The sequence below is a fragment of the Periplaneta americana genome, chromosome 5 (genome assembly GCF_040183065.1).
Source record: "Periplaneta americana isolate PAMFEO1 chromosome 5, P.americana_PAMFEO1_priV1, whole genome shotgun sequence".
Taxonomy (NCBI): Eukaryota; Metazoa; Arthropoda; class Insecta; order Blattodea; family Blattidae; genus Periplaneta; species Periplaneta americana.
Window position 1 is genome coordinate 184,384,720 of NC_091121.1, and position 13,890 is coordinate 184,398,609.

General features: G+C 36.0%; 1 protein-coding gene across 1 annotated transcript in view; it reads right to left on the minus strand.

Moving 5' to 3' along the window:
* Positions 1–7,501: 7,501 nt before the first annotated feature.
* LOC138700318 (medium-chain acyl-CoA ligase ACSF2, mitochondrial-like) overlaps positions 7,502–13,890 on the minus strand; it is a 29,385-nt gene continuing 22,996 nt past the window's right edge. The window contains exons 12-13 of the mRNA XM_069826861.1: positions 12,177–12,287; positions 7,502–7,737 (exon numbers count right to left, since the gene is read on the minus strand). Of these exons, the coding sequence (XP_069682962.1) occupies positions 7,612–7,737; positions 12,177–12,287 (237 nt within the window). The 3' untranslated portion in view covers positions 7,502–7,611. The remainder of the gene's footprint in view (positions 7,738–12,176; positions 12,288–13,890) is intronic.

Sequence of the window (13,890 nt, forward strand, 5' to 3'; positions counted from 1 at the left end):
AAATTTCACTGTTCTTCAAGCATTACACAATCAAAGTCAACTTACCAGCAGTAACACGTCTCTGTTCCGAGATCTAATTGCGCAGGTATTAAATGAGAAAGTAGAACCTTGTACTTGTAATAAAAGAGCGATATTATTAATGGGCAAAATCAATGACTTAAAGTTACGAACACATTTATTCGAATTGCAGTACTGGTTTTTCTTTGTGTACAGTAGACTACAGAATGTTAACTCTATAGGCGAAACACATTTCGGCATAAAATTCGTGAGTGTTTCGTAAAAATAAAAAAAAACATACGTAACTTGTGTCTCCTAGAGGTCCACCTTACCCAGTAATTCTGTGGGTGCAAGGCAAAATGTAATAAGCCATTTCTTGTAGTTTTTCGGGAGCGAACAATATAGTTTGAACGACCTATAAAATCATAATAATCATGTTTCATAACAACGGGTTTAGGAAAAAAAATAATACAGGGACATCATTTTATTTTTACTAACATTTCTGATATTAACCTGGCTATACCTTTGAATCAACGGTTGCTATCCTCTTCCACGACTGGAGTTCGATGGCGTAATATACAAACAAATCACTTTACTACGTATAGGAGGGAACAAAAGTAATTCATCCATTTACGTAAACTATGAAATATTACGCTTTTGAGTTTGATAATTTTCATTAGGTTTTTGTTTAATCAGAATACAGTACAGTATTAACAATGAGTGTTTTTACTCACGAACTGAGCTGTCCATACGGACGTATTCATTATGCAGTGTATATTATACTGTCTACAGCACATTAGCGTACAATATAGAGAATTAAGTTAAATTGAAAAATAATCATAATATGGATATTTAAACACATTTTTCAAAATAGTGGCGGTTCATTTCGATATAGGCTTCAGTTCTAATGTATGTAATTCCAATTACCAGTTTCGTCCTTCGTACTAGTAACACATGTTGAAATAATTCTGTACCTACTCTGTAAAAGAGTACCTTACGTACTGTAAATTCAATCTTCACTTCTGCTCAATCCGAAAAGATAAAATTACTCAGACATGCTATCTACTGTCCGTCCAAGTGGTTATGTCGTAGGGTCGTAGAAAGGGAGGAAATCACGTGAGAGTTAATTACTTAACGAGCCCCTTTTATTTAAGTTATTTTGAACAGTTGTATGGGTATAATATTACATAGATGTCCAATTCCTAACAGAAATTAATGTTCTCAGAAAAGAGCTAAGACAGCCCAGCCACTAGCCTTTACAGAGAGGGAAAACCGGAATGCGACGTAGGCAAATGGACGACAGTACCTGTGCGAAAATGATGCAATATTGAAAGCTCTTTCGTCATTGGAAAACGCGAACATATTTTTGGAACGTACTGTGACGGTAAGGCTAGTATGACTGTATATGCGGTCTTGGATCTATGTGGAAGACGGTTGAACTTCATTAGTAGAAGGGGTGGGAGTGAAGTACATTAAAAAACTCAGGTACAATAAAAATTGAAGTAAAAATAAAATGATGTCCCTGTAGAAATATGCTACAATAATGCACAACATTTTGCAAAATCCAATTTTCACCAAAAATTGACGTATCACTTCTTGCCTTGGAACCACACAATTTGTCCGTTAATTGAAGGGCGAAAAAATGCAAATATAGGTTGAAGTTTGTCTCACTGAGGTGTAAAAGCCATGACGTGTTGATGAATGAATGACAGATAAATGCATAGATAAATAAAAATATTTGTAGATAGATAAGTAGATGAATACATGGCTAGATAACAGACGAATAGATTGAATATGTAGGGAAAAGATACAAGGTGATTAATATAAAACTCATACTATTCATTCTGTTTATTTTAACACCTGTGGAGTAACGGTTAGCGAGTCTAATCGCGAAACCAGGTAGTCCGGGTTCGAATCCCAGTTGGGACAAATTACTTGGTAGATTTTTTCCGAGGTTTTCTCTCAACCCTATAGCAGCAAATGCTGGGTAACTTTCGGTGCTGGACTCCGGACTCAGTTCACCTGCATGATCACCTTCATTTCATTCAGACGCTAAATGGCCTGAGATGTTAATATAGCGTCGTAAAATAACCCTATAAAAACAAGAATGGTGCTAGTAACATTGTATTCCGCTTTACATGTACAGTACTGTACCTTTACATTAAGTGTTGAAATGGTCTCCTTCTGCCTCTAGGCACAGCTGAAAACATCATTCCAAGTTCCTGGTAGTTCGTTGGAGCAATGCGTTTTCAAATATAGTTGATTTCGTGTACAATATTCTCCTACAAATCATTCAGAGTGCCAGGGAATGTAGCGTAGACTCTACTCTTCACGTAACCACACATGCAAATTTATGTCAAATCCGGTGACCTCGGTGGCCACAAATTCCTAGAGATGAAGCGGTCGTTAAAGAAACTTTGGATCAACGTCATGAATTCATGTAGCAATCACATGTAAAATTATGGCGTGGTCAAATCCGGTGACCTCGGTGGCCACAACTTTCTAGAAATGAAGTGGTCATTGAAGAAACTTTGGATCAACGTCATGAATTCATGTAGTAATCCCATATAAAAATTATGTCGCGGTCAAATCCGGTGATCTCGGTGGCCACAACTTCCTAGAGATGAAGTAGTCATTGAAGAAACTTTGGATCAACGCCATGCATTCATGTAGTATTTCCATAGAAAAATTATGACGCGGTTAAATCCGGTGACCTCGGTGGCCACAACTTTCTAGAGATGAAGTGGTCATTGAAGAAACTTTGGATCAACGCCATGGATTCATGTAGTAATCCCAAACAAAATTTATGGCGCGGTCAAATCCGGTGACCTCGGTGGCCACAACTTCCTAGAGATGAAGTGGTCATTGAAGAAACTTTGGATCAACGCCATGCATTCATGTAGTAATCCCATAGAAAATTTATGGCGCGGTCAAATCCGGTGACCTCGGTGGCCACAACTTTCTAGAGATGAAGTGGCAATTGAAGAAACTTTGGATCAACGTCATGAATCCATGTAGTAATTCCATAGAAAAATTATGGCGCGGTCAAATCCGGTGACCTCGGTGGCCACAACTTTCTAGAGATGAAGTGACAATTGAAGAAACTTTGGATCAACGTCATGAATTCATGTAGTAATCCCATAGAAAAATTATGGCGCGGTCAAATCCGGTGACCTCGGTGGCCACAACTTTCTAGAGATGAATTTGCCATTGAAGAAACTTTGGATCAACGTCATGAATTCATGTAGTAATCCCATAGAAAAATTATGGCGCGGTCAAACCCAGTGACCTCGGTGGCCACAACTTTCTGGAGATGAAGTGGTCATTGAAGAAACTTTGGATCAACGCCATGAATTCATGTAGTAATCCCATAGAAAAATTATGGCGCAGTCAACTCCGGTGACTTCGGTGGCCACAACTTTCTAGAGATGAAGTGGCCATTGAAGAAACTTTGGATCAACGTCATGAATTCGTGTAGTAATCCCATATAAAAATTATGGCGCGGTCAAATCCGGTGATCTCGGTGGCCACAACTTTCTAGAGATGAAGTGGCCATTGAAGAAACTTTGGATCAACGTCATGAATTCATGTAGTAATCCCATATAAAAATTATGGCGTGGTCAAATCCGGTGACCTCGGTGGCCACAACTACAACTTTCTAGAGATGAAGTGGTCATTGAAGAAACTTTGGATCTACGTCATGAATTCATGTAGTAATCCCATAGAAAAATTATGGCGCGGTCAAATCCGGTGACCTCGGTGACAACAACTTTCTAGAGATGAAGTGGCTACGGAAGAAACTTTGGATCAACGTCATGAATTCATGTAGTAATCCCATAGAAAAATTATGGCGCAGTCAAATCCGGTGACCTCGGTGGCCACAACTTTCTAGAGATGAAGTGTCCATTGAAGAGACTTTGGATCAACGTCATGAATTCATGTAGCAATCCCATAGAAAAATTATGGCGCGGTCAAATCCGGTGACCTCGGTGGCCACAACTTTCTAGATATGAAGTGGTCATTGAAGAAACTTTGGATCAACGTCATGAATTCATGTAGTAATCCCATAGAAAAATTATGGCGCGGTTAAATCCGGTGACCTCGGTGGCCACAACTTCCTAGAGATGAAGTGGTCATTGAAGAAACTTTGGATCAACGCCATGCATTCATGTAGTATTCCCATAGAAAAATTATGACGCGGTTAAATCCAGTGACCTCGGTGGCCACAACTTTCTAGAGATGAAGTGGTCGTTGAAGAAACTTTGGATCAACGCCATGGATTCATGTAGTAATCCCATACAAAATTTATGGCGCGGTCAAATCCGGTGACCTCGGTGGCCACAACTTCCTAGAGATGAAGTGGTCATTGAAGAAACTTTGGATCAACGCCATGCATTCATGTGACGTATGACAAGTCGCACCGTCCTGTTGAAAGTACCCTTAACGCAGCTCACTGTCATCCAGTTCAACAAATTCCAGGAACATGCGTCAGCGCATATGCGCTTCATGAATTGCATGCGGATGTTGTGCGTCATGTGTTCTGTGAGTTGACGCAGCCACGCAAGTGAAACTCTGCCTTGCACAGAGGTACAAATCACGAATCTAGCAGAATACAAATAAATTTGGTCACTCTTTATGGATTTTTCACCAATGTGATATTACATATACAGGGTGGACCATTTAAGTTGATACTGTACAATATCTCCAAAACTAAGCGTTGTAGAAATAAATGTCTTGAATAAAAGTTGTTTGATATTATGGGGGAAAGTAAATGCCATTTGTCCTGTTTTATTTGGAGGACGCTGTGATGGTTATTTTAGGGTCAATTTAATTTTTTTTAAATAGGAACCTACATTTTTATGTTGCTTTCTCATTCCTCATAAAAAACTAAACAACTTTTGTATGAAGCACTTTGCAATTGTTCTTACACCAACGTAAATAACAACAAAAATTATGAATGGCTGTGTACGAAGAGCGCAATGGATGGTTGGACCGCAACTTCCCCATCTTCGTCGGTAGCGGTTCTTCTGCGCCTCCTTTTCTTTGGCTGGACACTGCCTTCTTCGGAGAATTGTTTTATCACAAGATAAAATGAAGCTCTTGATGGAGTTCTTCTATCAGGAAACCTTTCCGTGTACACAAGAATAGCTTGTTCCATATCTTGTAATGTCCGCTACTACGATCACATTTCGCCTTCTTTCGATAAATTATTGTGGCTCAGGTTAAATGAGAGGAGAAAGTTACATTCCCTTTCTCTCTTATACCGAATTTTGCACACCTCTACTCCCTCTTACTTATCTGTCCGATTCCACAGTCTTTCTCGGTATCACAACTTAAATACTCGGTCACAATATGATAACACGCTAGAAATACCACTGCACACATCATCTCTTTATTCTTCATCTTTCACTGTTGCTACTTCTCGTCACTGGAATTCTCTGCCGCCTGAAGTCAAGGGCTGCCGAACTTTAATTTCCTTTAAATGTAAATTAGAAAAATATCTTATGATGAGTTGCCAGATCTAACGTGCTGCAAATGTGTTCCACTGTATTTAGGGCTATTATTATTATTTTTTCTTATTTTTATTATCTAAATCGTGTTTATTTATCACTTAACGCCAATATGTATCTCACTGTGTTGTTTTTTTATTATTAATCTATTTTTGTGTACATTTTATTCAGTTGTCGGCTTCTGATTTAATTATGTAAATCCTACTTAATTTTAATCTAATACTAATATATATACTAATGTGTTTATTTTTATTTTTACTGTGTACATTTTTCTTTTTTATTGAATTATCGGCTTCTGTTTTTATGTGATTCGCATTTGATTCTAACAAATTAATATGTATTTCACTATGTTTATTTTTATTTTATGAGGTAAATTTTATGTAACTACCTCTTTTGATCTCATTATGTAATCAGTATGTAATTACTTAATTCCGATCCAGTTTTATGTTCAACTGTGTAAGCAAGTTTTAATCCTGGTTGAGTGTAAGAGAAGGCCTTAAGGCCTTAACTCTGCCAGGTTAAATAAAGCCATTATTATTATTATTATTATTATTATTATTATTATTATTATTATTATTATTATTATTATTATTATTATTATTATTATCTCTCCTAGACTCCCCGTAAATGAGAACCATTTCCACTTTTTCTTGTTGAGAAAGTAGGTCCATTTCAACCCACAGACAACTGAGTACGCTTCAAATGTTAAACGACTTGCATGGAACTGATGGTTGTTACTCGGTAATCGCTAATTGTAGGTACGTACCACCAGTGGATCCCCCTGGACTCGAAGGCAACTGCAAGTACACTAACGACAGATACAAGGAAACCGTCCTACCGTGGAAAGTAAACGAAACAACGGACACAATGCCTCATTGCCTCCTCGCCTACTGTGATGCTGGACTGTTTCGAATGGGCCCAACCATTCATTGCGCTCTTCGTACACAGCCATTCATAATTTTTGTTGTTATTTACGTTGGTGTAAGAACAATTGCAAAGTGCTTCATACAAAAGTTGTTTAGTTTTTTATGAGGAATGAGAAAGCAACATAAAAATGTAGGTTCCTATTTAAAAAAATTAAATTGACCCTAAAATAACCATCACAACGTCCTCCAAATAAAACACGACAAATGACATTTACTTTCCCCCATAATATCAAACAACTTTTATTTAAGACATTTATTTTTACAACGCTTAGGCCCGGTTGCAGAAACGCAAATCAAACAGTCCCTGACTACTCGGCAAATATTTGATTATTTTATGGACCCCAACAAGATCACCCAAGACTGCCTGAAAAATTCCAGCAGCATAAAATGTCAGCGTTATTAGAACTTGGTTCATAGGAGAAAGTGGAAGGTTTCCATTTGTCTGTCTGCATATATTTGTTTCAATTTTTGAAAGCAACAAAACACACGAATTCTTACTTAACCTAAATCTTTGCTCAAATTCTCTGTTATTATACATAAAAACAATTCATGTCTGTCACGGAAACGCCTTCTTCTTAATAATATTTCCTTCATTCTAAAATTTCTTCATCAGAAGAATCCATTATGTCGAAAACAATATTGTTACGCTGTAACTATTTACTATATAAACTACAGTAACAGCACTATAAAGAGAACAACATAAATACTTGATCAATGATCAGTCACTTAACCAGTAAAAATCTGTTGATCAAATCTGATGGAAGACTGATCTCCGATCAAATACTGATTGTTCTTTCTGCAACAGAAATAGAACTGATGCCCAATCAAACCCTCCTTGATCGCCAATCATATTTTGATCGGTGTTTCTGCAACTGGGCCTTAGTTTTGGAGATATTGTACAGTATCAACTTAAATGGCCCACCCTGTATACAACATGAGCTATTCGCTCCGTAAATATGCAGGATTATTTCACTTCCACCTGTACAACTGGCTTAGTGGATGGATGCATTACGAATGTATGGATGCGTGAATGAATAGGTGGTTTCTTACAGTGGTGGGCGGATACACTGAAGCAAATTTTGTGTGTAATTACATAAATATATTAGTTTGAGGTTTTTATAAACAGATATGTTAAAACACAGAAATAAATATGGGCAATTATTTGTTATTAAATTAATTCATTTCGATATGCCTAGTTTATTTTCCAGCATTTCTTTAAGTTTGAACTTCTGGATCTTTCCAGATGTAGTCTTCGGGAATTCGCTGACAGCCATCAGATACCGGGGAACCTTGAAATGTGAAATCTGGAACATAAGAGAAAATTCTCAATAATTGATTAAATGGCGATCTTACTCGTGTTAATTATGCAAGCCATACATGCTTACATAATTAACACGAGTAAAAGCCCATTCACAATGAAAATTAAACATAACTATAACATAAACACAGAAGTTTGCGCCCAGGCTACCAAATGGGATCATTCACAATGATTCACATAAGCATTGACATAAACATTACCGTTAGACGTTAACATGAAAGTTTGCAAACTCCAAACTTTCATGCTTATGCTTACGTGATTTGCAAACAGAACACAATCTGGAGCGCTGAAGTATACGACATAATATGAGGAAATGGCGTCGTTGTTAAGTTTCCATGGTTACCAAGTATGTTTGCTGTTATGTTTATGTCCCCATCGTGTATGATCTTGATTTTACCGTAACGTTTATATTCGTAAGTTAACGCTTAAGTTATGTTTAATTTTCATTGTGAATGAGCCTTAACATTGCAATTTAATCAATTATTTATATTTATATTCAGGTGTTAAAAGTAGTGTACGAAAGATTCAACATAGAAAATTCTCATTAAATTTTTGATTAACGGAAGTAAGAATATTGGATTCGGTAATAATATAAAATCGTATGTAATGCTAATTTTTCTTCCTCTTTACCGGGAAATTTTCGATCCTGTAATGTGAACAATTATAATCTAACAACTTTTTCTGAATTCGTAGTACCGAAAATTGACTTTTGGCACTGCACCTCTACGTGTGTGTGGACTATATTTCCCCCAATCTACTTTTGTTACTAGAGATCAATGGCGCCAACTTTTGGAAAACATTGAGTGGGTTCAAAGCCCAGTTATAAGTTAAAATAAATAAATCTCATAATTAATAATAATAATAACAATATTTATTTATTTATTTATTATATTAATGTGCAAAACAACAGCACAAGGCCAATTACAGTTTAGCACAAGATACAAACAAAACAAAACAACAAAATGATGATCAGAATGAATGATAGAAAATGGCAGTGAGATGAAATACAAACAATATAATAGTCAACATTAACCAATAATAATAATAATAATAATAATAATAATAATAATAATAATAATAATAATAATAATAATAGTAATAACAATAATACGAGTAATAATAATAATAATAATAACAATAATACGAGTAATAATAATAATAATAATAACAATAATAATAACAATAATACGAGTAATAATAATAATAATAATAACAATAATAATAACAATAATACGAGTAATAATAATAATAATAATAATAATAATAACAATAATAATAACAATAATACGAGTAATAATAATAATAACAATAATAATAACAATAATACGAGTAATAATAATAATAATAATAATAATAATAACAATAATAATAACAATAATAACAATAATACGAGTAATAATAATAACAATAATAATAACAACAATAATAACAATAATACGAGTAATAATAATAACAATAATAATAACAATAATAATAATAACAATAATACGAGTAATAATAATAACAATAATAATAACAATAATAACAATAATAACAATAATAATAATAATAACAATAATAATAATAACAATAATACGAGTAATAATAATAACAATAATAATAACAATAATAACAATAATAACAATAATAACAGTAATAATGATAACAATAATAATAACACCAATAATAATACTAGTAATAATAATAACAATAATAACAACAATAATAATACGAGTAATAATAACAATAATAATAACAATAATAATAATAATAATAATAATAATAATAATACGACAAATCATTGGGTTGGCTCTGGCCCCATGGGCCCAGATAAGTTGGCGCCACTGCAAGATCTAACATTGATAACATATTATATTCTCATTGGTGAAGTTAATATTTAAATCTTAGAAAAAAGTGTACGCAATTTTGGCCACAAATATATGGATAGGTCTATTATACAAGAATTTGGTTTTAGTACATTTTTTAATGAAGGACAGTTATCGTTATCATGTCTTGATCATATATTTTTGAAAAGTTGTACGTACCAAGTTTCTCAATTTTGATTCTGAAATCTATTGCAGCGCATTGACAGACCTTTCTGTATTGGACAATATCTCTGTCCACATTTGCGACAGATTTTCGCGGAATGCTCCCATTCCGTCTTCCATAATTCTACAATTTCTCTATGAACCATTAACGTAGATACACCACGGATGACCTCCACCATGAGTGATGTTTAGTTTTGGAGGAAATACGTTGTTTGGTAATGAAAATATTAGAATATCCATTGTTTGTAAATATTTGCTATAACTCGTCCTAGGAGATAGGAGTAGGGGAGAAGTGGGTAAAGTAAGACAGGGAGAACAGTGAGATATTTTTTATTAGATGGTAAATTTTGATGTTGAGATGTTGGTAACAATGAAGTTGAATGTTGCATGAGTAAAGTAACAGTATTTTCATACTCGATTTGATTTTAGTTATAAAGGTGAGTGATGAAAAAATAATTCGTAATTTTTCACTCTAGAAGTAAAATTTTGGCTTGTGTTTAATGAAGGTTATATTGAATATACAAATGAGATATAAATATGAATGTTTTGTTACCTAATACTATGATATTGAGATTATGTTTGGGAAAGTTTCGTCTTTCTTGTTTTGATTTTGAAGTGATGGCGTCATTTTTAAATGAACTATGCGTAACGGGAACAGTGAGACATGCCATTGAAGGGTACACTGAGATGTCTCACTGTTCCCATGTACCAATGATTTGCAGAAACAAACTGTAATTATATTACATTTACCGGTAACTAACATTAAAAATGAACATACTAGTAACCAATTTAGGAACTATAGCTTAAAATAATGGATACTTTACATTTTAATGGTTTCATAAATAAAAAAAAATATTCACAAAATTTAAGAAAATGTTAAAAAATAATAAAGAATTACATTAAATTCTTATAATTATAAGCTTTGTTGTCACCAAAAATTAATTTCATTTTTTCGCAAAAGTTTGAAATGCCATGGAAAATTCACTTTTCCAAATGTTCCAGATGTTTCAATGGTTTCGAAGTCAGACATCAAAATGATTCTAAATAAGCCTACAGAACATGTCAAGATAAAGAGACAGCAAGTTTTTGTTTTCTTTTGAAATAAATGTAAATCATTTCAATGTCCGTTAATAGACACTGTGGTGTCTCACTGTACCCTCCTGAATGGAAACAGTGAGACATTTGCATTTTTTTGACAAATACGTATTATATATTATGTCCTTTATCTATTAACATTTTTATTTATGTATTATTGTACTCTATGTTTTAATGTCTATTTATGCTCGACCATGCCGAAATGTAGTAATTATACACCTGGTAGCAGACCTTTAATGCATGTCATTAAAGTACACCTACTCATTAAAGGTCAGGTCTTTCAGCCAATGACGACTCAGGTTATAACTGTTCAGCCAATGACAGGTCAGCTTTCTACCGTTATAAAACCGCAAGTATCGATTATTCTCGGATATGCAATCGAAAGAGAATTAGCGAAAACTCACGGAGGCTGGAAATCCAATACTGTCGCAGAAGGTTATGTTCTGTTACTATAATAATTAGCGTTAATTGTAAATAATATTCAAATAAATTAAATTTGTCATCTCGTTTTTCAATATCTAATTTAATTTCAATGTTATCTCTGTAGGTTCTTATGGCCTAGCAAGGTCAATGTGAACATCTGTTCCTCGGAAAAAATCAATACTTTCGCGTCTGCCAACATCTCACAACATAGGGGACATTGGTCAAGGTCAGATACAATAAAATTAATAATATCAAGTTAGAAATATGGTCGAGCATAAAAAGTCGTATGAAACTCGCCTATAATGGTAATTAAGAAGCTCGTATGAAAATTATGAAACTCGCTTGCGCTCGTTTCATAAATATTAATACTCGCTTCTTAATTACCTTCATTAGAGGCTCGTTGCATAATGTACTATTCTATTGTACTTGATTTGAAAAATACTTCAATTATCACTTGCATACATATGTCTCAATATTTTGTGTCTCACTGTACCCACTACTCCCCTATGTACGAAAAAATACTAAGGCAATTGACTGAAAAACCTCAATTAAAAATACAATGTTGGCCTCAGCAGAAGTAAAAGACTATTTAATCAGTACGGTAGTAACATGTTGTTAGCACGATGATCCCCCTTCTAGTCGTTATAGCTGGCTTTCGAAATCGGATTTCGATACTCATTGTAGGGTAGCTTCCCAGACTAACTGTGACACTGGGCACCGGTCCCATACACTGGCTGAAATTTCAGGAGAATATTTATTTCCCATCAGGACTCGAACCAGCTCTTATTTTGTGTCACTACTCTAAGGCAAGGCGCTTTTTACTAGAGGCTAGAGCGCAAGACGAAAAACCACAATTACTGTCATGAAATTTCTTTCTCACCTTGCCTTTACAGTAAGCTTTGAGATCTGACTGTGAAATGGTGCTGCCCTCAGTAACTCGTACTGCCGCACAGACTTCCTCTCCCAGTCGCTCGTCCGCTATGCCGAACACCTGTGGAACAGAAATGTGACCTTTAATACTTAAAAATGGCTTTTAAGAAACCCGCAGGTTCATTACCGCTCTCACATAAGCCCGCCATTGGTCCCTATCCTGAGCAAGATTAATCCAGTTTCTATCATCATATCCCACCTCCCTCAAATCCATTTTAATATTATCCTCCCATCTACGTCTCGGCCTCCCCATAGGTATTTTTCCCTCCGGTCTCCCAACTAACATTTACAATGGCTTTTAAGGAACCCGCAGGTTCATTGCCGCCCTCACATAAGCCCGCCATCGGTCCCTATCGTGAGCAAGATTAATCCAGTCTACCATCATATCCCACCTCCCTCAAATCCATTTTAATATTATCCTCCCATCTACGTCTCGGCCTACCCAAAGGTATTTTTCCCTCCGGTCTCCCAACTAACACTTACAATGGCTTTTAAGGAACCCGCAGGTTCATTGCCGCCCTCACATAAACCCGCCATCGGTCCCTATCCTGAGCAAGATTAATCCAGTCTCTATCATCATATCCCACCTCCCTCAAATCCATTTTAATATTATCCTCCCATCTACGTTTCGGCCTCCCCATAGGTATTTTTCCCTCCGATCTCCCAACTAACACTTACAATGGCTTTTAAGGAACCCGCAGGTTCATTGCCGCCCTCACATAAGCCCGCCATCGGTCCCTATCGTGAGCAAGATTAATCCAGTCTACCATCATATCCCACCTCCCTCAAATCCATTTTAATATTATCCTCCCATCTACGTCTCGGCCTACCCAAAGGTATTTTTCCCTCCGGTCTCCCAACTAACACTTACAATGGCTTTTAAGGAACCCGCAGGTTCATTGGCTCCCTCACATAAGCCCGCCATCGGTCCCTATCCTGAGCAAGATTAATCCAGTCTCTATCATCATATCCCACCTCCCTCAAATCCATTTTAATATTATCCTCCCATCTACGTTTCGGCCTCCCCATAGGTATTTTTCCCTCCGGTCTCCCAACTAACACTTACAATGGCTTTTAAGGAACCCGCAGGTTCATTGCCGCCCTCACATAAGCCCGCCATCGGTCCCTATCGTGAGCAAGATTAATCCAGTCTACCATCATATCCCACCTCCCTCAAATCCATTTTAATATTATCCTCCCATCTACGTCTCGGCCTACCCAAAGGTATTTTTCCCTCCGGTATCCCAACTAACACTTACAATGGCTTTTAAGGAACCCGCAGGTTCATTGCCGCCCTCACATAAGCCCGCCATCGGTCCCTATTCTGAGCAAGATTAATCCAGTCTCTATCATCATACCCCACCTCCCTCAAATCCATTTTAATATTATCTTCCCATCTACGTCTCGGCCAACCCAAAGGTATTTTTCCCTCCGGTCTCCCAACTAACACTTAAAATGGCTTTTAAGGAACCCGCAGGTTCATTGCCGCCCTCACATAAGCCCGCCATCGGTCCCTATCCTGTGCAAGATTAATCCAGTCTCTATCATCATATCCCACCTCCCTCAAATCCATTTTAATATTATCTTCCCATCTACGTCTCGGCCAACCCAAAGGTATTTTTCCCTCCGGTCTCCCAAGTAACACTTACAATGGCTTTTAAGGA